General features: G+C 40.7%; 2 protein-coding genes across 2 annotated transcripts; one reads left to right on the top strand and one right to left on the bottom strand.

Annotated features, from left to right (window-relative positions):
• Positions 1–18: 18 nt before the first annotated feature.
• Positions 19–24,369, bottom strand: Setd3 (SET domain containing 3). Its single transcript, XM_076805592.1, has 7 exons — positions 24,036–24,369; positions 23,243–23,734; positions 23,033–23,156; positions 4,945–5,059; positions 3,991–4,143; positions 2,918–3,241; positions 19–2,832 (listed from the first exon to the last, which is right to left on the bottom strand). The coding sequence occupies exons 1-7, from the start codon at positions 24,148–24,150 to the stop codon at positions 2,707–2,709; spliced, it is 1,449 nt and encodes a 482-aa protein (XP_076661707.1). The 5' UTR covers positions 24,151–24,369; the 3' UTR covers positions 19–2,706.
• LOC143365419 (uncharacterized) lies at positions 15,415–23,029 on the top strand. Its single transcript, XM_076805578.1, has 2 exons — positions 15,415–15,546; positions 19,762–23,029. Exons 1-2 carry the CDS (start codon positions 15,415–15,417, stop codon positions 22,627–22,629), a joined length of 3,000 nt encoding a protein of 999 aa, XP_076661693.1. The 3' UTR covers positions 22,630–23,029.
• Positions 24,370–24,811: the final 442 nt, after the last annotated feature.

Below are 24,811 nucleotides of genomic sequence, written 5' to 3'. Positions count from 1 at the left end.
CCTCACTTGACACAGGGATGAACATATATAATTGTATATTTTTTTAGCGGTCGTGTAAGATACAGAATGTCGCTCGCTTAACCGGACACTAAATATTGTCACAGAGTTGATAATATTACTTTAAGAATATAACTAAGAAACTCATGCAAATACTCTGCGCGCTGAACTTTTTCGATCAGATAGCAAGGTAATTTTCTAGCGGTCTGTTGAAGTAATGTAATCACCGTATCATACATTCTCTGTGTTTTGTATTAGTGGGAGATGTAAACGTTAAGCTAAATCTGAAGTTTGCATATTTGGCTGTATCATGTCTGCCCCTATGTATCGAGAAAGCAATACAGAGCTATCAGTCCTGCTGTAGCACCGTCTAATTTTTTATTCTACCTAATGATTAGACTGCGGATCTTACACTTCCATAGAATATTCCAAGTCTGCAGAATCTAGTAAAACGATTGGTCTACTGAATATTCGACGAGATATTTATTTCACTTTTACTGCTTTAGAACTTTTAATAAAAGAAATAAATTCTTATTAAATTTCCATTTCTACAAGATAAGGTAGAATAATCTATGTCTGCATAAAGATCCATGGTTTACTGATTACTCTTCGTTATACATGTCTGAACGTGTTTGTAACATTTTCATGCATTCTCTATAAGATTTTATTTATAAGCGTAAATTTTCTCGTTAAAATTACTGCATAATTGTTCGGGGTAAACATGATACAATGAAAGTTCGAATGGCTGGAAAACGTCTGGAACTCGCTGTTTGTCTTAGTTTTATGCGTACTGATAGAATTTCATAAATACATTGGTAAATCTTACGGGTTACAATCATTCGTAAGTCTGATCATCTTAGGTCTGTGTAATATGCACGATAGCTCGCATAAAGAATTAGATCTCTTAACTATCCTCTGTGAAAAATAAATATTCATGAGTAGTAACATTTTATTTGTACATGTTCATATTTTTTCGTCTTTTTTTCAGTTTTTTATCAAAGCTGAAATAAAAGTCTGCAAGTTCTTGCAATCACGATGTTAGAACTCGGTTAGTATATGACCCGGTCGATTTTTACGAAGAGCAAAAATATCTTGAAACACGCAATTACTTGACATTGCATTGTATGGTTGTTAATACACGTACACATATATAGAATCTGTTGAAGGTACACATACACTTCAATGTATTTCACACCGTTGCTCCCTTTTCCGTTTGTCACTTATTCCTCTATATTGTTTTATACACGGAATACCTGATAAAACTGTCGTGATTTGATCGTGCTAATTCTTTAATGAAAATAACGTCCAAGGAAGTCTATATCCTTCAATAAATAATATAGTAAATGCTAAAGAAATTAATTTTCAAAGAATTAGTACGATCGTACTGATAAGGTTTTGCCAGGTATTGCACAATAGATCATTCAAATTTATATAAATTCAGATTCACAAAAAAAAATAGTTTATTTTTATAGTGCTGGTTACCCGCTAGAATAAACTTGACATCTCCATGCCAAGGAATTTGTAAAAATCACAAAGAAAAGATTTAACGTTATAATTCAATTAATAATAAAATACTCCATTAGCCTAGTTACATTAGCCACATCAAGTTTATTCTGCAAGTATAAGAAGCATCGTGGAAACTAAAATACTGAGATACATTCATAAATCATATCCTTGATTACGGCCGAAATTCGACAACGGTTAGATCATTGCTGTCCCGCAGCCGTTAGTACACGAATAAATACAAAAGAAGTAACGACACACTCGGAGAAGGATGACTGTTTGCTTCACAACCCACGGATGGTAGGGTCCATTTATACCCAGCGTTTTAAACTCTATCTTTAACGTCCCATTTTCTGGCGGTTAACTTATGTTGGTAGTTATTTATATTAGGTCTAACAAGAGAATCGATGTATCTCGGAGAAGTAAGCTCGATAATATTCCTAGAAAAACTGATGAGTAGATTGCGAATCTTTATGCGTATTCCCATTTTGAATGAGAATTTTCTACTTTCAATATTTAGAATATTTTTAATACCATTTTATAAAAATCAGAACAAACATCTCTTTCGAATCGTGTCACAGCTGCCCGTTGCAAACCGGACCCTTGCGAAAAGTTGGGGGAAGTTTTGCAGCAGCGGTGGTGCAAGTCATATTCAGTTCTGTAGTATAATTGGTAAAGGTAAACTCTGTTGCATATTACATAACTGGAACTTAATTACAGACTATTGTACCATATATAAACCAATCTGAAATATATAGTGGTAACCAGCAACAATGAGAGCATTGTTAATGACTTCACCAATCGCCGATCCAATATACCAACGAACAATGAGGAATCTAGAGGAAGGGATAAAATGAATACAGGGAAACTCAGATCGCGAGATCATCAAAGAAGCAGTCTCGACTTTCAGAAACTGAATTTCTTGTGGGAAAAAATAGAAGTACCGTAATCAGCATTTTATAAATTTGCATATACGACAAATGCATAAAAGTCCGAAATCTACTCTGACAAGGATCTGAATGGACTTAGGCATCTCCGCCTCCAAACTCGTTAAACGCATCTGCCATCCGAGGGTTAGCCACAAAATTGTGAAGAAGCAAACATGAGATTAGTAATGTCGAGACATATTAGAAAATCTTTTTAGTACTGAGAAAAAAAAATGGTATCTTTCGTTTTAGTACGGTAAATTTCGTTTCTGGATCGTTCTTAAGCTTTGATCCACTGTTCCACGTACTCGAGCGCGGCTAAAAGAATTTTCTTCTCTGTTACTCTCAACTGGATGGCCAACTTCTTAATTTGCGGTAACGATGTCTCGAGTACTTGAAGATCTTCCTGAAAAAAGACAAAGAAAAGAAAGATTTAATTAGTAAAAGGCAGCGTAACCGCGTTGCAGATTATATTTTCGTTTCACTTTCACCTTCAGAGTCGTCGGGTAATTAGCAATTAGAAGCTGCAGCCGGGTAAGCAGAAATTTCCTGACGTTCTCCTCGACGACCGTCTCTAGAGCGCAGTCCATGTGCTTCAAATCGTTAACCCGGTCCGAGCGGAGCCAATGCGTCAGTTCCTGTTTACGCATGCTGAACACCCTGAGGAACGCTAACAGCAGATCCGAGATTGGCTCCGTTCCTGGCTTTAACAGGAACTCGCCCACCGACGGCAACTCCAGTTTGTTTAGTAATTCGATGCGCTCCCTTTGCAGGGAATCGGCTTTGCTGATTCCCAACCGAAGCTTGAAACCATCCTGAAAGAGCACACATGGTTTTCTAATCACCTCGTTCATAGGTTGCTGTATGTACACATCTTAAAAAATATTTAAAACACAAAGTTGATTGCAATTGAAGACGTTGGTGTAAACCGACTAAGTCTAGATTTTGAAAATTGTGTAATTCTTGCACCGCAATAATCACAAATAGAATTTCACACCAATAGATTTTTACACCAATATCTTCAATTTAACCTCATTATCAACTTAACATATTCCAAAGAAATGTAAAGTCATTTTTACTAAAGTGAAGATTTGGCCAGATAAGGAATAGTGTACAATTATAGTAGTATTAAAGAAAGTGCATTTTTTGTAGAAATAAAATTAACATATCTAATGCTTAAAATTGTTCCAGTCACTGGCCTGAATAAGCTTATTTTCCATATTTTATGTCCTTTATAAAATATTTTTAAGTATCTTCCGAATAAATATTTCTATCTAACATTGACCAATTTAACCAATATCACTAATTCCTTTTCATTTTTCTGCACGATTAATTTTTAGTATTGTAACTTTGAATACTGCATTAACAATGATCCTTTTACGTGTCGAGTACATTCTTAGAAGCGTAGGAAAGTACGTTAAATTATTGTTTTCGCTTAAACGATGAAAGTATTCATTCTCCCCGATGGGAACAGGCTTTGTCTACAAGTAAAAGCTCGTCTATTAGAAGTAGACTATTTAGGACACTTTTTCAGAGTATTCGTCAGCACAATGAGTGGCATTACTTCTTTGTTGTCCATGTACACGAATCCGGAGTGGACGAAGAAGTCAGAATTCGTTCTAGGCCCGTAACTAATGAATATTTGTTCTCCTTTCTTGAAGTTCCTCAGAGCGTAACACTCGCAGCAGTTGGTCGTCGCGTTGAAATCGGTGGTGATCTGAAACGAAAACAAGCGGACATGAAAATGCACGTCGTCATTAGCGATGGGTAGTAGAGACATTCGGGTACTGTAGGCTCAAACTTTTCATTGTATCTTCGAGCTGACGGAGTAGCATTCGGGTGGAACTTCTTCAAACAGAACCCGGCTCTAACGGCTTGAAGGAACCAGCAGGAACATTTTAAAGGCTTGAAGACTTCAGGAACGGAAGAGGACAAAGGTATGAGGCGGTTCAATCTTCAAACCAGTGTCGCCAGATGAGGGGAGGGAGCACGAATTGAGGGGAAAAAGTTACCCCCTCTCTGCCAGTACTGGAGTGTGGACAACAGAGGCCAATTGCGTCACATGAATCCTCAAAGAATGGCGGAATAGCGAGGTATAAGGGGAAATTAGAGTGGGGGAACAAGTCTTGACCTGGCAAGTCTGCTTCAAACCAGTGCCGCCAGATGAAGACTTGTCCCCCCACTCTAATTTCCCCTTATACCTCGCTATTCCCCCACTCTTTTCTCACGGCCCGGTCACGTGACGCATTTCGTCTCTATGATGCATACTCCAGTACTGCCAGACAGAGGGGGGTAATTTTTTCTCCTCAATTTGTGCTCCCTCCCCTCCTCTGGCGACACTAGCCCGAGGTTTCACAAAAGCGAGCTTCTAATTGAATTCTGTTCATAGTTATTTGAATACGTTCGCAGAACAAGCTACTACAGGAAACTCTAATCTCCACTCGACCCCAAAACACTCGAAGACCCATCGCTAGTAGTCGTTGAAACCGCATGTTCGATCATGATCGTGGAAACTCACTCTCCCGTTCACGTGATTGCACATGTCCCACATCGGGATCAAAGCGTGGATCATGCGTGAGTCGTCCTCGCTCGGAATTAGGTTCTGCCTCGTCATAATCGTAGAAACTGCCCAGCTGAAACAACGATTTCGTCGCGGAAATGTTATTTTTCCATCTGCGAACTGGCCGTAGGAAAGCCAGCAAAATTGCGACGATTATTTATTAATCGTCATCGAAACGATTGAAGGAAACGGCACAAATTTAATAGGACAACTGAACTCTCGGGAGTTTATACAAAAAAAAAGAGCTATGCGCCTTTCTAACTTAATTAGAGAATAATTATGTGCGTAAAATTCTATTAAACTCTATTTAATTGCATCTGATTCGCGCACACATTTTTGCAATGATTTCTTAACACGCGTGCTATCACTTTCCAAAATCGCACCCGTGTTAAAAACAGTAAATGCGTGGATGAATGTAATACTAAATGCAATAAAGAAAGTTACTCAAGGAAAGTAGATACCATGGAAATTCCAAGAAATATTTTATCTAACCGTGAGTATAAACCAAGTGCAAAGCAGCATAGCACAAATCTATTGAAAACAGAGAGCATAAGCATAAAATAAAACCGCATTGTTACATTTTATAAGGTACATTAATTGCGTGTAATGAAAAAGCTACCGTTCATTGTACACGTTTCTAAACGTGTTAGTAGGACGCATAAAAAGTCCAGTTTATCGTTCGCATTCTCCATTGTTCATCTATCTACATATGTGTGCGATTAAGTAATTTTGTATGAGCGATGAACGAATGAAAGTTGAATGGTGAAAGATGGGACGACTATCTTGTTAACAATACTAGTTCGCTCTGTGTACCGTTTTATTGTTTGCTGGCGCATCAATTTATCACACGATTGTGTTAAATCGATTATTCATTAAATTATTACTTCAAGCTATTGAGCTTTCTGATTTTGCATTTGTGCATTAGACTGCAGATTTAAAAACATTAGGAAAATTCAAGAGTACTGTTACATCATTTCCAACTTATTAAAATTATTGACGTGTGAAATAATTTTCTATGGAAATCCTGTGTCTTGCAATCAATGCAAATGTTCCATCAAGGTCCACAGTTTGTTCATTATACTTAGAAACCATAGAAAAATTGGAAGGATGCGATGGCTCCAGTAAATGAAAGAAAAATGTAATTAAATTAGAATCTTCTAAAAGAAAAGAATCTTTAATCTTTTAACCTTTTAAATTTTCTTAAAGATGTCATGCGGTATGGGAACAAGTATTTTCTAAAGATTTTACCTAGTACGAGAACATAAAGATCCACAGTCTATTTATTACATTTAAAACAAACAAAATTCGAAAAATATGGCGGCTTCGGGCGAAGTAAAAATAGAATGAATAAATTGGTACGGTTTAAAAAAATTGATGTGCTGCAAGGATACAGCGATTCGCAGCGACTTTGTTGTAGGAGCAGCAGCAAGATTGGAAAGGTATGATTTATGCGACCGGTGCGCGTTAGGCGACTCTCCCGTGGATAGAAATTTGACGAAGAAAGAGAGGCCACGGACCCGTCGTCTGGCGGCGTCGAAATCGTGAAGATGAAAAAAAGAAAAAAAGAAGAAGGTGGAAGTGACTTTCGCCTTCGAGAGAGGCACGCTTAGAGCGGTCGGCCATGGAGTTGGTTTTCGGGCAAGAACTTGACCCACAATTCCGGAAATGGAAGTAAAAGAAGATTCATTGCCATCATGGTCGTCCCGCGACGCGCGGTTCCCGTCGACTTTCTCTCTTCCCGAGGAAGCGTTCGCGTTCGCGTTCGAGGTTTCACGTATGCGTGTACGAGGACACGGTGTCTCGAAGGAAAACATCGTGCGCACGCCGAGAGGAAATGGCGGACGCTCTTATATGGCCAAGTGAACTCGAAACAAAGACTCGTAAAACGGGGAACGAGATGAAGAGAACAGAAAACTATTTAATGTCCATTCACTTTCTAAAATACCTGAAATACGTCGCGGTCCCGGGCATAAGCTTACGGAGTTGTTATTATTTTACGAGTCCTCGAGCACGCTTTCAACTATGATCGTCCGCGATTCGACCGGTAGCGACATCATTTCTTACGGCCCCGACCGCATTGCTTTTTCACCTATTAGCGATCGAAGATCCATGCACGGTGAATCCGAAGTGCTTTCATTCGCTTCTTTTTTCCTCGTAATCACTCGCTTGACGCGATATGCAAATTTAACACTAAACGTACCGAGCTATAAATGTAACAGGTACATGTTGCCTTATAAAAATGACAAGATTTAATTTATTTAGACTTTGCGCGGTTCTTATTGCAATGCGTGCTCTACTAAAGATATTTATTGAATCATTGCTCGTGAAAGCATCTTTATAATTTCAAAAATCGTCAAATAAAACGTGGTGGTACGTTTAGTGTTAAACGGACCGGGTCTACGGCTAACGATGCAACTTTAATGACATTGTTCGCTATTATTCGCGATCGTTATCGCTAATACGAATATCCATCCGTTTTATCGCGAACGGCAATCTCTTGCGGTTTATCGTTTCCATAAATTTTTCGCAGATTTCGTACTGTTTCGTAAATAATTTAGGTGTTGTTACGTGATCGCTGAACAAAAAATGAGCAATTTTTGAGAGAGCATTTCGTGTTAGGAGAAATGTGAATATTTCAGGAGACACGTGACTCGAAGGATGCTATTATTCCAAGAAATTTGGGTCTATCCGTTTTCTCCTTAGAACATAATCCGAAGGTAGCAATCTCGCTCGAGTACACTTTCTTGTCTAGATCACCGCAACAGGACAAGAGTGGACAAACGAAAGCTCCGATCGTATTGTCGAGATCGTTCTGGTTGTCGCGTGGCTATTAGATTACTTCCTCTTACGTAAAGAAGAAAATCTGTCTCCAAAAGCGGACGGCATGATCGATGAACGCGCCGCGACACTGATCGGGATCGTTAATGTATGAAACAATCCAATCCTCCTACTGACAAAAACACGGTGAAATTCTATAAATCTTACAACAATTTTTGCTGCCTTCTACAGGTTGTCCCCCAAAAAATGTATACACTGTTTAACGGACGATAACTTTCTGATTTTTCTTTCTTTTCAGGATGTAATTAATTGGAAATAACGAGTCAAGACTCAAACTTTGTATACCTTTTTCTGGGACACCCTGTATTTTACTCAAGATAATGGGGATTCATAGTCGACGTTCTTCATGGTTTCACTAATTCCGGTTACGTTAGATTTTTTACAATATTTGTAAATGTTGGTACACCGTTTTCGTCTTACTAAAATAATAAAGAAAGAAATTAGCTCTTGCAATAGAAAATATTGATTTCGCATAAAGTACAGTGGTGTAATAATAAATTAGGGATAATTACAAGACTTGGAAGTCTCGGATTTACTTCTTCATCCGACCATTCGTCGTATTTCAGAGGGATTCATAATTTTGTTAATTTTGAATATTCATAAAAGAATAGAAAACCGCGCGTTACGCCATAGTTTTCTTTCAGCTAACGAAACAATTCTACAAGCCAAAGATGCTCATTAGACGCCGCTTTATCGCAGAGGAAGCAACGTCTTAGCAGATTCGCGGTTTACGTAACACTTTTCTCCAATTTTTGCTCGCGCAAGATTCCGTAATAGTCTAACCGCCGGAGCCTTTCGAATTAATTACGCTAAAGGACCGTATATATTTTTCATTCGGATGGGAACAAGTCTCTCCCAGAGAGATCTTCGGCTCCTTCTGGAGGATGATGCTACCTCAGCCGTTTCTATTCTCCGTTTCTTTTTTCTTTCTCCGGCGTTTCCATCAGGATAAATAATGCATCGCGGAGCCGCGGCTGCGAGAAAGAAGGGTAATGCGATACAGCAAATCAGCTGGGAAACTGGAAGCGAGCCGCGCGTTTACGCGATAATAGAAAATTATATTCCGTGAAGAAAGAACGGGAAAAGGGAACGCGCTCGTTTCGTTCCTCCTCTCCTGAGCCGCGCGTCTGTTACCACGCGCAGATAAAACCGTGTATGAAAGTTCGGCCTCGTGTGAAAGTCCTCTCTTGCTTCGAGCGATCCTCCTCTTGCGAGCCTCTGCGAGGATCTCAGGAAGAGGAGATATCGGCTGAGAGACGCGAGCGTAACAAGCGCGTTTAACTAGTCGCGACCGACGTTCCTTTCCTGTACACGTTTTCCTATTTTCCTTTGCGTTAAGCGGACCTCCTAGAACCTCGGAAGCGCGTGTCTTTAAAAATATATCTGAGAAAAGATTTGTTTAAATTCGTATGAATAACGAAATTATACATGTTTCTGAGATGGCTGTGAGAATATCTGAAGATCTAGTTGTGCAATCGACTTCAAATTTGACTAAAAAGTATAATTTCTTTTTACAATCCTATAATAAAATGGCGGCGTCCGTACCTTCCGAGGATCATATTCGTCATTGCATACTTTTTCATTTTCATGCGGGATTTAATGCAACGGTAACAACAAAGAAAATTTGCGATGTTTATAGAGATGTATTGAAGGTCAACAAGTGTCAACGTTGGTTCGGAAGGTTTGCTGCTGGTGATTATGATCTCTCTGACAGGCCTCGAAGTGGACGACCAGTTGAATTTGATAATGACACCCTAAAATCTCTAGTGGAAGCTGATCCAAAATTAAGTATACAAGAATTAGCGAGAAGCCTTGGGTCCACATGGTCAACTATACAAAAGCACCTGCACGAAATGGGAAAGGCATATAGGCAAGGAATATGGGTACCGCGTCAATTATCTGAGACCAACAAGAATATTCGTCGATCAATTTGCACTTCATTACTACCCAGATTTTTTAGAGATCCATTTCTTAACAGATTGTCCTTGATAATGATGGAGATTATATAATAAATTAAGAAATAAAAACTTGAATTTACTACAAAGTTTGTTTTAGATTTCAAAATAATTGATTACTTATGGGCCCCCCTAATAATTGAAACCCCAAATTGGCTCAAAACCGTGAAAAAATAATTTTGCCCAGCTAGGGCCAAGAGTAATCGAACCGCTGTGCTCTGGGTCAAAATGGACCCAGGTCTCTGAAATGTTTAAAAACTCTTTAGATCCACAGTATGAACAGTTTCCCTGTACGAGAACGTTAATGCGGTTCCAGAGAGCAACAAGTCCCATCGACAATATACAAACTGTTTTCTCAGGGTTCCCATCGAAGGATCCAGTAATAAATGTTATTACGTCCTGCATTTTGCCAGTAAAGAACGATCGTTACTTTTTACACGCTTAATAGCAGCCCGGTCTCGGTTTCATCATGGTTTCGTCACCGGTTCCGCGATACCGTCGACAAGCGCCCAGTTACACGACGAGGCATCCGCGAACGAATCAATGGCAACGTCATTAAGAAAGCCGCTCCGACAATTGTAATTGTAATGATCCGGCGGGCAACAACGACCGCGGGGAAAGATCGACGACAGTCTCCGTCGATCTTTCTTGATCTGGTCGCAGCCACGGCGAACCGATTCGCCGTAGAAAGTGCGCGCGGCGGAGATCTCACGATCTTCGATTCATTCCACGACCTTCCCACGTGCAGCGGACTGTGCATCCATCCCCACGGTGCAACGATGCAACGGTTCACGGTGCGCTCGTCTCCCCGATTCTTATCGTCGGCTCGCGATATATTGCGAAACGAACGACGTCGTTTTTATTCTCTTTCTCTCTCTCTCTCTCTCTCTCTCTCTCTCTCTCTCTCTCTCTCTCTCTCTCTCTCTCTCTCTCTCTCTCTTCGTTTTTTCCTCCATGTTCCCAGCGCGTCGCGATTATTCCCCGACGCCAGCGTTCGTTAACCACGCTCCTCGCTGCACTTTCCTCGTTAACCCCCCCCCCCCCCTCCTTCTACCGTGACACGCAATAATTACTCTTTCTTTTTTGCGGTCCACTAACGATATATTTACAGCTTGTCCAACAAGAGCGTACTGGCCATATCTCTGAAAATATTAATATATTTGTACATACACTTCAATATGGATAAAAAATACATCCAAAACACTAACATCTTTCTTAACACGTTGACCTTCACACGAATTTCATACGTTTCATACGAGTTTCATTTGTTTCGTTCGTAGGAACGATCAGCGTTGTTGATGACAATTTCAGTTACTCGATAATGAAGTTCTCACCTTACATTATAAACTAGTTAATTTCGATGTTAATAAATACAGTGGAATTTATTTCAATAATTTTTAAGTTATTCCATGACGTCGGTCGTCGATGACCACCGTGGCGCTCAACATGTTTATAATGGATCCAATTCCTTCCATCATCGATCGTAGTTTAGCAACGTTTTGGTGTGGATTCTACTAATATTTTTCAAGTAGGGCCAATTAAAATTCTGAATTTTGTCATACATATTTCTTTATACGATTTCTTGTACTTCGTAATTAACATTTTTATGGGATTTGTATCTGGTGATTGGGATTGCCAAGTCGATCATAATGATCTCTGTCGTGCACTTTGTGCATCGATCAAGACCAGTCATTATTCCTTTACATAATCCATTTGATGCTGGTTTTATTAATCCCATGTCAGAGCGTATTGCTACTTGCTAAATGTAATTTCGATTAATATTACATTTTTTCTAAATACATTAATTTTCGCAGAGATCTCGCCAACACGTTCTAGTTGGTCGGACTGTAGATAGATCCTAATGGCTCGAATTGGGGAGAAAAATTGATTGGAAGTTTATTGCAATTTTCAATTAGCCACGCTTCTCGCAGCCGCTCTCCTCATTAACCCTCTCCGGGCCGTGTTTCTTCTACGAAGCGCCTAACAATGAGCCTCCGGTTTTTGTTTGTTTTATAACGATACATTTAGGCGGGCCGTAATTGCTCGAATACAAAAGATAAAGTAATCGGGGCTCGCAATTAGCCACGATTTCCGCAATAACCTTTCCAAGACGAACATCTTACAGGAAGCACCCGACATCTTTCACAAAAATTGATCTTCAGCAGAATTATTGCACAATTATTTAAAATCAACAGTTCACTGATAGATCTCGGTACATACGATGTTAGATTTATTCAAAAACCTGTTTTGACCCCGCGAATATTGAAAGGAAGCCAGCAGGATTTTGTGTTGCTTTCATTTTCTGGTTTATACGCTCGATTAGCATATGCATACTACTTCGGCAAACCCACTATTTATGCCCGGATGTTGGTAAACGATGAAACCACAGCTTCACAAAGAGGCTTACACTTTCATTTATTAAGCTAATTATTTAATGTTGCCTATCGACGAAGTAGACTGCGGATTTTTTTTAACCATTTAGTATTTCACCTATTCACTTTTGCTATAAACACATGAAATCTGATAATCTATGTAGATTCATACGCGAAAAAAATTTGTTCATTCAGATGGGGAAACTTAGTGGAACGGGGAAAATTTTTCATTGTTTGTCAAACTCCATCGTCGAACGAATGTTAACGACGAACAGAGGTATAGTCAGTTTCAATACGCCTGCTTACTTATGGAATGCGCGGTTCTTATCGCGTTGATTCTTTAAAGATCGCTTGCGGAGCAAAAAACGTTGTAGAGAAAACTTTGGTGTATTGATACTTTCTCCAGATCTTTAGAAATGTTTTTTAGATTGGAAACATATTCCGAACACCCTATTCGGCGAATAGTATCGCAGAAAACTATAGGATACCAGAGTTTCACTTTTATTGCTTGCACTCACAATCCGCCATTTCAGAAATCGTTCATCCACTTATTCGCAAATTGCTGTGGCTAAAATAAACTTCTATGCCTGATGGTCAACTACTGTGAAATAAACATCTGTCGCCGTAAAATAAAACCCTGTCCCTCGTTTCCCATAAAATAACCAGAATTACCATAAAACTCTGATAATCGGAACTGAGAAGTCATTAAATCTTGGGTAAATTATTCTTAAGTTATTCAGAAGTGCTATCGGCACCGCCTTTTATACAAAGTGCAATAAAACGGCTACAAAAAATCGCAAAAATCTTGTGAGATCGCTGCGGAGAGGAAGCGGTCATCTTCAAATCCATAGTTATCCGAAAAAGTTCAAACCCTGGAGAGACGTTCAAATTTTGATACCAAAATCTCACATAGTTATCCGACATTATTCGGCCGCAGCATCTTCAAGACATGGTAAGTAACGTTCAAGTTATTAATAAAAAATGAAAACCAGAGAAAGTGTTACAACGGTCCCGTATCCCAGGGCGGTACAAGCATGCGTGCAAGAAAGGACTAAATATAAATCAAATTTTTAAAAACATCACATTAATGTTCCCTAATTATAGACTAATCGGTTTCACAGTTGTGACTAACGTATAAATCACGTTGTTCAGTGCGCTCTTCGTGGTTTAGGGCTTTTTTGAAGTTTTAATAAAAAAAAAGTTGTACTAAGCAACGTTCAGTACTTTCTCCGGAGTTTCGACTAATTATTTTCACTTTTCAAAAAATCGAGTCGTTTAATTCACTTTTAGAAAAGTTCTCTTTTGAAGAGTGGGCAAACACTTATGCGTCTGACTGTTCATTCAATAAGTGAGAGTCGAACTGTTTGCCATTGCTATAAACTTTTCCAGCAATGATACTCCAAACATTTTGAATGGGATATTTTCCGCATGAAATGTCGGATTTCTAATAGTAACATTAAACAAATATAACCTTTTGCTAAGTAAATCTTATTGGTCAAAGTAAGCACCATTTTAATTAACATATTCTGCCAATTACAGGTCTCTTGATTCTGTGAGGGTAGAAGTTAAATTTCATCTGCATTTTCCAGTTTTTTTCAAACGTTTTTTTCACTACGTTTTGATCAAACATTGCAGGATCTATGTATTTATTTTTCCACCGGCATAAAAAGATGCGACAATCGTTAAACAATTTAAAAGTAAACTTAGGTATCTAAATAAAATTTGAAGGTGGGACCTCAAAGATTATTTTCGTACCTGAAAATGGTATACAATAATTAAACCTACAGGCTGTAACAGTATTTCTTAATTAATCCGCTTCATAAACTTTTCATTCTAAGTTCAGAAATTTCGTATGCAACAACCCAATAGAAATTTCGGGCAGCGTGCAAGAAATATTCATGGTGTAAAATGTCCGACGCTAAATGCGATCGCAGCTTCCGCTTCCGAGGACGGATCGAGCGTGGCGTGTTGCATGGATCGCGGGCCGATTCCTCCTGAACCTGTCCCTGGATCCGCGACCGATGCGTGCCTCGGAAGATCGGGCACCGGTCGCGGATCGTTACGATGAAACTCATCTCCGATGATCTAGCGGCCGATCGCGATCGGGATCGCGGCGAGGAGATCGTCGTCGGACAGACGCTCCCAGGCAGAGGAGAGACTGACTTGTGTCTGCTCTCGAGTTTCACCGACTTACTTAGGACCGTGCGCGGAGAAAACTGGCGTCAGTTCGCGGGAACGCTTTGCCGAGCGTGGAAGAGTGTTGCCGGTTCGAAAGTAACGAGAGAAGCCGATCGAAAGCAACGATCCTAGAGCAACGCGTGTTCGTGCGCGACCCCTGTGCAACGAAAACAAAATGCTTGCACGGCTTTCGTCCGCGACGGTGATTTAGTGATCGAAGAGGAATTCCGTCTTGATCATATGGGAACGCGGCGGTGGTCGAATTCTGCTCGCCGATCTACGATCCTCACGTTTCATCGAATCGAACAGTATTGATCGTCCCAGTCGACTTCGGAAGCGAGCTTCGAAGAAAGATCGACGAGAAGCGTCCTCGTGCTTCGAAGATCAAGGATAAGAATACGGAACCGATTCCACCGAATCGGTCGTTGTTGCAACCCCTGGTTGTTCCGGTAGAAGACGATTGAAACCGTGCTCTTGGAACCTAATTTATAAATTCATTCTCTCGAAGTTCTAGAGACCCTGAAGGTACCATTTCGGAGACCGCTGAATTTCATTATTCCCAATAAGATACAGAAATAATTTTGAGTCGTGTTCCTTCGAGTTGTGAATCGATTTTGGAAGTACCGTGCGATTTGACCGGTCCGAAGCGAGCGAGGAGAAACTACTTGTAGAACAGAGGATACAAGGAATCGTGCGCTCTGTTCCCTCGAACTGAAAGAGTTTTGAAAGTGGCATTGTCACGAACGTCTGGCCCGATTAGCCGGATTAAGAGAGAATTAAAGGCTCGAAGCGGCTTGAAGATTCGTGGGAAGTACGCTCGTAACGGGCGGAAACGAGCCGCATCGCAATTAAGCCACGCGAAGGGACATAAGAGCGGTTCTGCATGAACCCTGAGGAAATCTTCGGCCTGTGCAACAGGAAGAACGCGATCTTCGTTATTCTGTGCGCGGTGGCGCTGTACGTGCACCTGTTCACAGTGGACCAGGCCGTTCAGAAAGAGGATTACACCGAGACGGAGGAGGATCGAGAGATTTCCTGGTGCATCGGGGACAAGGAGCTGTCCGTGTTTCGATCGCACTGCAACGATGTGGAAAATATTCTGTCCGCTCTTGCTGATGCTTTTCACGTTTGACTACCCCCGCGGTAGATCCGCTCGAGCCGAGCCGATCCGCGCGAACGGCGAGCTCGATCCACGGGACGATGATCAGAATCATCGGGTAAGAAAGAGAAATTTCCCGGATCAGATTAGCCTACCGACTGCGACCGTGATCCGCCGGGGAAACGATATCCTCGATGATCGAGCGATCCCCCGGTTCTGGGTTAATCTGAGCCGCGTTAATTAGAAGCGATTTACGATAAGTCCTTTTTGCTCGCATCGAGGGCACCGGCTACGTTTGCGTGCTCGAGAGAAGAGATACGGAGCGAGGATGCGATTTAAGATCTGAATCATGCTGTCGTTAGCCTTTTATTTTGATTCTAGGGACTTGGAAACTATCCGATTAATCCGAATAAATTTGATTTTACTGATTTTATTGGTTTCATCTAACTAATGAATTCTGCCGAATTTTGCTGACTGTTCTTTGGTCATGCCTAATTATTTTTACAACGAAAGTATGTTACCATTGTGAACGAACACTATTGTGGACCATTTTGTTCTAAAGTAAAAGTACTTTCTTTACTATCATTGCGAATGAAGTAGAACTTAGAGAATTCTCATGACTTTTGTGTCTACCACTTATTCGACCTGTATAAAGTGCGTGCAAAAGTCAACATACAGCGAAAATGCACATACACCAAGAGACAATAATTATACAAATATGTAGATTAATTTTTTGTAACTTTTTCACGAGGATACACTTTGTAATTAGTACACCACGGGCTTCCAAAAGTCAATAAAATGAGATGAAGATATTCAACTAAATTATTATTTGCCCCCTCGAAATCCTTAACAGAATTTCATTTCGTTCCCCATTTTTCGAAAATAACTTTTTCATGTTCTCGACGCAGGTAATTTCATTTAAAAAGTTCCTTTAACTTCGTTTGCATGTCATTGTTACGGCATCATTCAAGATGGCAGCCATGAGAACGCTCGAATATCATCACATTTGCAACATATAATTGAAGTTGAAAGTAGCATGAAGCGTAGCCTCTGAACTATTGCAATGTTTTAGTATTTTGTCGCGGTACAGTTTTTCTTTTTTTAATCATGCGTGCGTTTTCACTTTTGATCATTTATGGTAGAACAAACAACCGATTTCACTTCGGACCAGAATACCCCACATACTTTCGTCATAGAATTTCGTTAAAAAGTTATAGTCGAGCAAAGCGTATCTCGAACTGCTATCCTGGGGATCAGCGCTGGAATCTTGTTGGGAAGGTTTCTCGTTTTTACATAACTCTTTCTTTTATGTGACTTCCTGTTACGTTCTATGGTGCACCTAATTAAATGTTATAATCAGACCGCGAATATTTATGTGAACTCGCATTTTTAAAGGCGAGGTTTTTCTTCGAGAATATTCATATTTCCGTTCGATGAAATTATTTATCAGCGCCGTTGAATTTAATTCCTGTTATCATTTTGCATTTGCAATTTCACTCAACACTCTAAACGCGTTTTGCAAAGACTTTCCCAGACAGTCTAGACAATGTTTTGTTCTTCACTTGGAAATAAGCAGCGAATTAAATTATACATTCAAATATTGAAATTTCGGATTTGAATTCAATCTCAATTTAAAATCGATTTCGAAATGAAACGGAAATGAAACCATAATCGTCATTTAAAAACGCGCCGGCTTGAAATGTCACGAGAGTTGACGAACATAATTTGAAATTCAAAACTATCGTTTGCCCATTATCTGCCGTCACCATTTTCGTCATTCTGTGATCGTGAATTTTTTATCCGCTTCTTTTCTTTGCAAAAGGAGAAAGAAACTTTCGCCTGCACCGCGCGGAAGAAACCACGTTTTTCGCGAATTACGAACCGGAAGAAGCGCCCATATTTCACACCGAAGGGTGAACGTCTCCTTCACGAAAGTGTACGGCGCTCTTTCGACCGGTCGCATTTTTTCTTTCGTTCCTTTTGCTTTTCGTGGTAACAGGTACACGTTGCGAAATCTTCGGGACATTTCACCGACGTATTCGCACGTTCACGAGTCAAACGATAATAACAGGTTGCCGCGAAACAAGGTTCGATTTTCTAGTCACTTCCAGGATGAGTCAGGTGCCGAGATTAACGCTAGGTTTACGGGACCCGACAAAATGGCGAGTTCTAATATTTTTAATCTAAAATTATTAAGATTCTAAGGGCGCATACATGAGACATTATTTAGCAAATTGATTTCTTTGGGTATATACTATTTTAAAAATATTGCTAAAAATTTATTTCTTTGGGTATATACTATTTTAAAAATATTTCCAAAAATGTGGGTAGCACGTTCTTGTTATTTTTATAAAGTAATGCAAAATAGTCACTTTTAGTGCCCCCGTAAACCTAGTGTTAAAAATGAAGCGTAAGCAAAACAGGTCGCCTGTTTCTTGGAAACTAGAGTTACGATAAACCTCGAGAAAAATATCAAGTAATCGTCTACCTTTCGGTTTTTTTAAATAAAAATATCTCTTATATTTTCTGTGTACGTATTTCCCTATTTCTGGTACACCTTGGAAATCTGAAGAACAGAAACAGAACATTTTTTAATATATCTGGCTGTTTATAGTGTTAAGACTATAATTTTGAGCTTTCCAAAATTTTTGGATCCCTTGCTTCTAATATCGGGTCAGACTCATAACATTTCGAGTATATTCTATTTTGTTTATTGTTAGCTGTTACGGTGAATGTAGGCATTCGACATAAATTTTCTTTTCCTTGTAGGGAATGATTAACGACAAAGAAATTTTAGTTGCGGTTGCGAAAGAAATCGTAGAGTACAAAGTCGACGAGTAAACGAACTTTTGTAATTCCGAAAGGCTTCCGTTTATCAGAAACGATCTAGCAAGCGATCAAGAGGGAAATAGCGCGAAATTGCACGGTGTTCGTTAAGTATCTCTGGAACGCTACTGACGACAACAAATGTCAAAATACGCGGCGAGGCCGCCGCGATGAAAAAACAACCGACCGCACGGCAAAGAGAAAGCTACTGCTCAGCAAGGAAACTTCGAGACTTGTACAAACATTTTGTTGCACATTTCGCAATCGACTTCTTGCAAAATTAACGTCTAAAAGAAATTTTAATAAAGCCCCGAGAACTGATATGTAAATAGTCTAGAGCTGCATCCGTACGACCTTTCGGCGTTGTCGCGTCATCTACAGAAATGGCAACCGAAAATGAACTTCGTCTTCGTGCATAAAAAAAGTTCATTAATCATGTCACGTAATCGTAATGCAGATGTCCTCGCAGACCTTATGCAGATGCGTTTATTTTGAAGTAGCTTAAAAGTACCAGAGTTTCGAAAAATCAGTTTTTGAAGATTTACAACTTACTCATTTTTATCTTCGTAGCAATAAATAAATCACACAAATTTACATCGTTACTAACAAGTTCGAAAACATTAAATTGAATAACTTTTTTCATGAATGATTGAAAACGAATAAATTACTGTACGGGATGTTGTCAAGTTGTAAGTGCATAGTCTCGACGGACTGTTAATCATCGAATAGACATGCGATCGTTGTTTTGCTCATGCCCATCGCAGTAATCGCGCGAATTGCGTTTGGGCGATTGCACTTTCCTTTTTTTTACTAGTCATTGAACTTTGTCCAGGCTTCGCGTTCGCACGCATCGCTCGCGAACGGGTATTAATTGAATTTTAATGAACGATACTTTCGCATTAAATAAGCAACTGGATAATAATTCATTCACGAATAATCGCTATCGCGACAGTATAGAATCCTCAACAGATACTGCAACCGCAGCATACCGAAACCTGGGGAATGCGCTCTGGCGCACGTTCGCACAGTGCATTATGCGCTATTATGCGTTTATAAATATTTATGAAATTTTCTTCGCACGAAGCGAATCATTTTGTCCGATCAAGGGAAAGCTTTGCAACCAACGTCGCGATTGCTGAATTTATTCGCGCACAATCTCAATTGCAAAATCATTATTCCGATCGAACTTGTTAATTACCAGGCGACACCGAGTGCTCTTCATTAAATGTCCCAACGATTAATTCAGTATTCTGTCGCACACAAGCAAGGGAGAGGACTTCCATGAAAAATATCGAAACTGTTATAAAAAATGATAAAATTTTCATTATCAGCATTAGCAGTTTTTGTTAAGTTTTCGTACGGTTATGCATTAAGTGGCAAAGGAAAGCGTTTGAGCGTCCAGATGCAACCTTAAGACAGATACAAGTTCTGACGTTGAATAGGACTAAAATTAGAATTACACACTGCTGTTTCCGTACAGTGTTTATTAAAACTGAACTATTTCCAGGAGGAGATTCGGAAGCGAGCAGAGATCAAGAACGACGATCCCAAGTTCCCATTCTACGGGGACGACGAAAATTCGAGCGAGCGGATCGGAAGATGGCGGAAAAATGGCGAAGCCCTGGAACCAAAATGGCGGGATGGCGACACGGTGCCGTTGCTGCCGTTTTCTCAGCTGACGCGGTACACCGCCGGCGATCTGGACAACATCGAGGAAGACGAAGAGGTCTCCAACCCACGGGGACCGAAGTTCAAACAAAATGGAGAGACTCAATTTTCAAGGAACACTGAAAGAATCCCTTACGCCGACCACAGGGACTACGGATCGATCGACCAGAAGCGCGAAAACAGAAATGAGGAGATCCTATCGCGAAAAAGAAACAACCGGCCGGCAAACGCCTTCAAGCCCGAAGCGACTTCGAACGACGAAGAGGAGACGAAGACTGAAGACCTAGCGGAACGTAGAAGAGAATCGACGTCGACAAAATATCGAGAGGCCTTCCAAGTCCGTCCGAACGACTACGAACACGAGCTAGACGACGAAGAATATCTGAAGCCTCGACCAAGGAAGAGGCGTCCTCCTCAGAACTACGAGTTCGCCCTGACATGGAACGAGACGTCGAGGCCGGAAGCCAGCGGGTTCAAACCGAACGTCCAGACAACTTCTTCAGAATCGGAGTCCAGGAACCAGTTCGCGAAGAACGCGATGGAGTTGAAGTCTCTGTTGAAAATGCAACAGGAGGAGGGCCTGAGTCTGTCGGAGCTGTTGCAGAGGAGGAACCTGACGCTGAACGATCTCCTGAAAGGCAGAGCCGATGCGATCAACGCTCTCAGGTCAAAGGACGCCGACACCGACGATTACGTCGACGAGAGGACAACGATCCCGCCTCTCGCGAAATCGACCACAAAGAGACCGTCGCGGACCAGCACGGAAGCGACGAGGTCGAAGAGTTCGCTGAGGGAAGGAATAATCTCGATCGTTCCGGTGGTGGTTGATCTGCATGAAAATGCAAGCGGCCCGAGCGAGATGCGTTTAGGACAATCAACGACCGGAAAATCATTCGACACGGAACTTCCCCGAGCCAGGGGAACGCCTTCGGCGGGCATTCTAACTTTGGTTACGACATCGATGCCGTTCCCCGTCGCCACCAATTCCATGGAATTGCTGCGGTCCGAGGAGAGCACCGCGAGCCTACGGGGCAACGGTGAAATCAGGTTCGACGGTCTCGACGAAGACGAGATCATGGAGTTCTCCGATTTCCCCGATTACAAGAACGGCCGGAACGCGATGTCCCCGGTCTGGTTGACCGTGAAAGATGAAAACGGCGAGTCCCCGGAGCTGCCCCGAGAGAATTACGAGGACAAGGGATCCACGTTGAGCATCGAGCAGCTTCTGAATCCTACGGAACGCTCGAAGTCCACTTCGGAGAACGAGAAACGAATGAATACGGAGGACAGCGTGACTATCGGACGGCCTGGAAAGGAGGACTACAATATGTACATGGATCACGAGTACCAGGACGATGCGTCAGCGGCATACCAAGATCGTAACGTTGAAGTTACAACCTCGACCGACGAGAGCGATCATGGAAAGACTGTAACGAGTGGGATGGAGATTATGCTTGACTCGCCGACCGACGGAAACTCGACGAAGCATCACGGAACAAATCCTGACGACGCTAATTACACCTTGAGACACGAACACGGTGTAAACGCAACCACGAAGAAGAGTTACGACGACATTATATCCGAAGTGGAACCGGAAGCACGAGCGGAGATCTTCGAGTTGTTCGCGTCGGGGTCCGCCGGTAAGCGATTGGAGAGACTTCTGAAGTCCAGGAACATGAGTTTGGAGGAGTTGATCGCGCTCAGACAGAGGGGATCTAGCAAGGTTCACCTGGCCGAAGTGTCGCGGATCAAGGTAACTAAATTGAAAAACGAAAATAAGGAGGAAAACAGCTCCGACGCAGCGACTTCGTCGTTTACAGAGAATGGTACTGGGGAAGGAAGAGCGATCGGCAATAACTATGACAAGAGGGTGAATGGTTATCTGACGGAGTCCTACGAGAATGTGCCTAAATCTGCATCCTATCCGGTGAACTTTATTCAACCGGAGGAAATTACTACCGCGAGATCGGTCTCTACCGTTGCGACCTCGCGGACCGAAGACGGAAGTGTCCTTGATGGGAAAGAGGAGATCGGTGAACGACGCGAAGTGCAAATTGTCGATTTGTTAACGACGTTCGACTCTCTGCCGTTCGCGAAGGACATTCAAAGGAAGTTGGCTGGCGAATACAACAGAGAAGAGAAGAAGAGACTACCTGCAGATGACGACAACCTTCGCATGATAGTTGTAAATAATCGGGAAATTGTTGGAGCCAATGATACCGCGAACACGATTCAGTCCGGCTTCGTGAAAGAGATCGTTAAACACGAACCAAATTCTATCGACATCAGAACGATCTACAGAGAGACAGACGTCTTTACCGACGACGAGGGCAGAAGCGAGAAGGAGAGAACTTTGTCGAAGATAAGGCCGAGCATAATCGCCAGTGGAGCAATTCTTGGCGTAACCATTGTCGTTTTTCTTGCCATATTCATCACGTGCAGGATCAAACAAAAGCAGAAATACAGATACAGAAACACTTTCTCCAGAGCTGTGTTTCAAGGTCCCATGCTGGCTGCGAGGAAATTGTCGAACTCGAGCAGCCTGAGCACTGTCATGGTCAACGTGATTGCCACCTCGACGACCAAGAGGCCAGAGAAAAATGATACGGTGGTACACGCTGGTGAAATGGATTCTAAAAGCGACATCGACAACGATTCCTTGGATGCCAATGATAGTTGGGAAACCATTCCTGATTACATGAAATGATGACTTACTGAAACCTTGGAAAATCAACAGTATTTTCATAATAGCGTTAAATTCAATCTTTCACGTGTACAGAAGCCTGACCATGCACAAAGTGAAAGGCAGATTCACTGCTCTCAGTCAGTCTCTATTAGAGCTACGAGCAACTGTTTCCAACGGTTGCAATTTGTACATATAATTGTATAGAGTTTCCAATCTTGTTTAATCAGTACAGATTAATGTAATTTAGAGTGTTAGGGTTAGTATAATATTCTTGCATAGGATATTGTCTTGGAAGCGTTTTCTGATATTGTAAACGTATTCTTTCAAACTTATACACAATGAAATAAAGTATTTATTTATGTCCAGATCAATCTGGAACCGTCATTATACGATTTAAATAAAGAGAATTATTTTTACTACTTACCAGTATCTTTCATATGTAAAAACATCCCTGAGTATAGCAGACACAGCATTATTGTTACTTTGAAATACTTTACTAAAATAGGAATACTGTCTTGCAATATTTCTACATTGCTTCAAGGCAGCCTCTACAAAAACAGAAGAGAAAATCATAATTGAAATCAGTTTGAATTTCACTTTGAATTAATTTTTGAAGGGAACCTAAGTGATGTACCTAATGTAGGACTGCCTTTCAGTTCGATCATCTCAGCAGCAGTCATGTACAACACAGTCGTGTAGCTTGTAGGGAGAATATCCAAATAAGGTTTCCATTTAGAGTTCTCTTTATGTCTTTCGATCAGAAGCGCAATGGCCAAAGCCACCTGTGGCATGTGCTGTATCAATGGATCATTTTGGAGACAAGCTAGCTCCGGTGCCACGTTATGAATACTGAAAATCAGATCCCTTGGTATCCTTAAAATCAACTCATTCTCAAGGAAATTACGTTCCGCTTTTAATCCCAAATCGTATCCTGGAAATTCAGCCACGCTTGCTCCATCTATACTAGCTCCATTCTCTTTGAGCCAACTCATAAATTGTCCAATTCCATGGGACCGTTTCAATGACTCTGTCTTCATTTCCTCCAACCTTTTAACCTTCTCCAAAACTGATGATATTTCTATATAGTTGTCCCATAGCTGTGTCACGTAAGCTGAATTACTGCTAACTAATTTGAAATACACAAATAAATTATCTTCTATGTCTATTTTGCCAAGCTCCTTGCAAAAGACAGTTTACTACTTTTGAAATAAGTGATAAATGAAGGATTTACTAAACCTCTCAGAATAAAATTATTTGAAACTAATAATTAAAAATGATCTGTTTACAATTGAACGCTCGTCATACAGCTTTTCTCTCGTATTTTATTCAACAGTTTATTACCATTTTTGGAGTCTCGTGGTACAAGTAGAGAAATGCAATTGAGTAATGTATGGTAGTCAAAAATATATTGAAGGAAATGTACTCACGATGAAACAACTTTTCACACAAGGCATTTATTTCGTTCCTTTTCGGTGAAGATAACTGCCTTTGATTCGAAACGTGTTTACTTTTGGATGATGCGTGAGATTTTCTTCTGCCCATGTTTGTACTATCTCACGGCACTTTCGTGACTTCTTCTCACATTTAGATGCATTATAATGTGTGACGTGCGCCTACGACTAGCAAGAATAAACACTTCACCGAAACGAAAATAGAATGTTTGACGCTCTGCGCTTTCTGCGTCTCGACCGACATAACCTCGAAACGGCAGAATGGAGCTACCTTCCTTCCCTGTATACTATTGACTTCACTGCACTTTATTGATTTTCAATTTCTATCAGGGGTCACCTACTTTCGCAATAACGCTAAACCCTCGTCAAAATCATTTTTTTATGAATCTTTCCATTGACCCGCTTTGGACAAACACATTTATAATTCACTGTTGAGTGAATTTCCAATGTACTTGTCATTAAATTCAATATTTTTTCAATTCCATTGACGCAACAGAGGATGTTTATTCGATGATTGAAGGTCAACATTGGCGCGTCATAAGATAACATTTTGAAAATATGTACAAGTTTGTGTACGTATATCTACAAATTTAATAATCTCCCCTATCACTTTTTACATTTCTTGAAAGTTACTTTATGTGCTTTAAGAATTAAATGTACAAACGCTTAATGAAAGAAATGTTTCTTTTGTTTAAAAGCTATATTATACAAAGTAATAAACAAGTGGTTGATATAATTTAATATTTTCTTTA

Source organism: Halictus rubicundus, chromosome 2, assembly GCF_050948215.1.
Source record: "Halictus rubicundus isolate RS-2024b chromosome 2, iyHalRubi1_principal, whole genome shotgun sequence".
NCBI lineage: Eukaryota > Metazoa > Arthropoda > Insecta > Hymenoptera > Halictidae > Halictus > Halictus rubicundus.
This window is presented reverse-complemented; position numbering and strand designations above follow the sequence as displayed.

Bases quoted from the DNA above. Each gene is read 5' to 3' on its own strand.
- LOC143365419 (XM_076805578.1), top strand. From the start codon at position 15,415: ATGTGGAAAATATTCTGTCCGCTCTTGCTGATGCTTTTCACGTTTGAC. The intron at 15,547-19,761 runs GTAAGAAAGAGA...AACTATTTCCAG, and splicing joins ACGATGATCAGAATCATCGG to GAGGAGATTCGGAAGCGAGC.
- Setd3 (XM_076805592.1), bottom strand. From the start codon at position 24,150: ATGGGCAGAAGAAAATCTCACGCATCATCCAAAAGTAAACACGTTTCG. The intron at 23,157-23,242 runs GTACATCACTTA...CTGTTTTTGTAG, and splicing joins GAAAGGCAGTCCTACATTAG to AGGCTGCCTTGAAGCAATGT. The intron at 4,144-4,944 runs GTGAGTTTCCAC...TTTTCGTTTCAG, and splicing joins GCAATCACGTGAACGGGAGA to ATCACCACCGATTTCAACGC.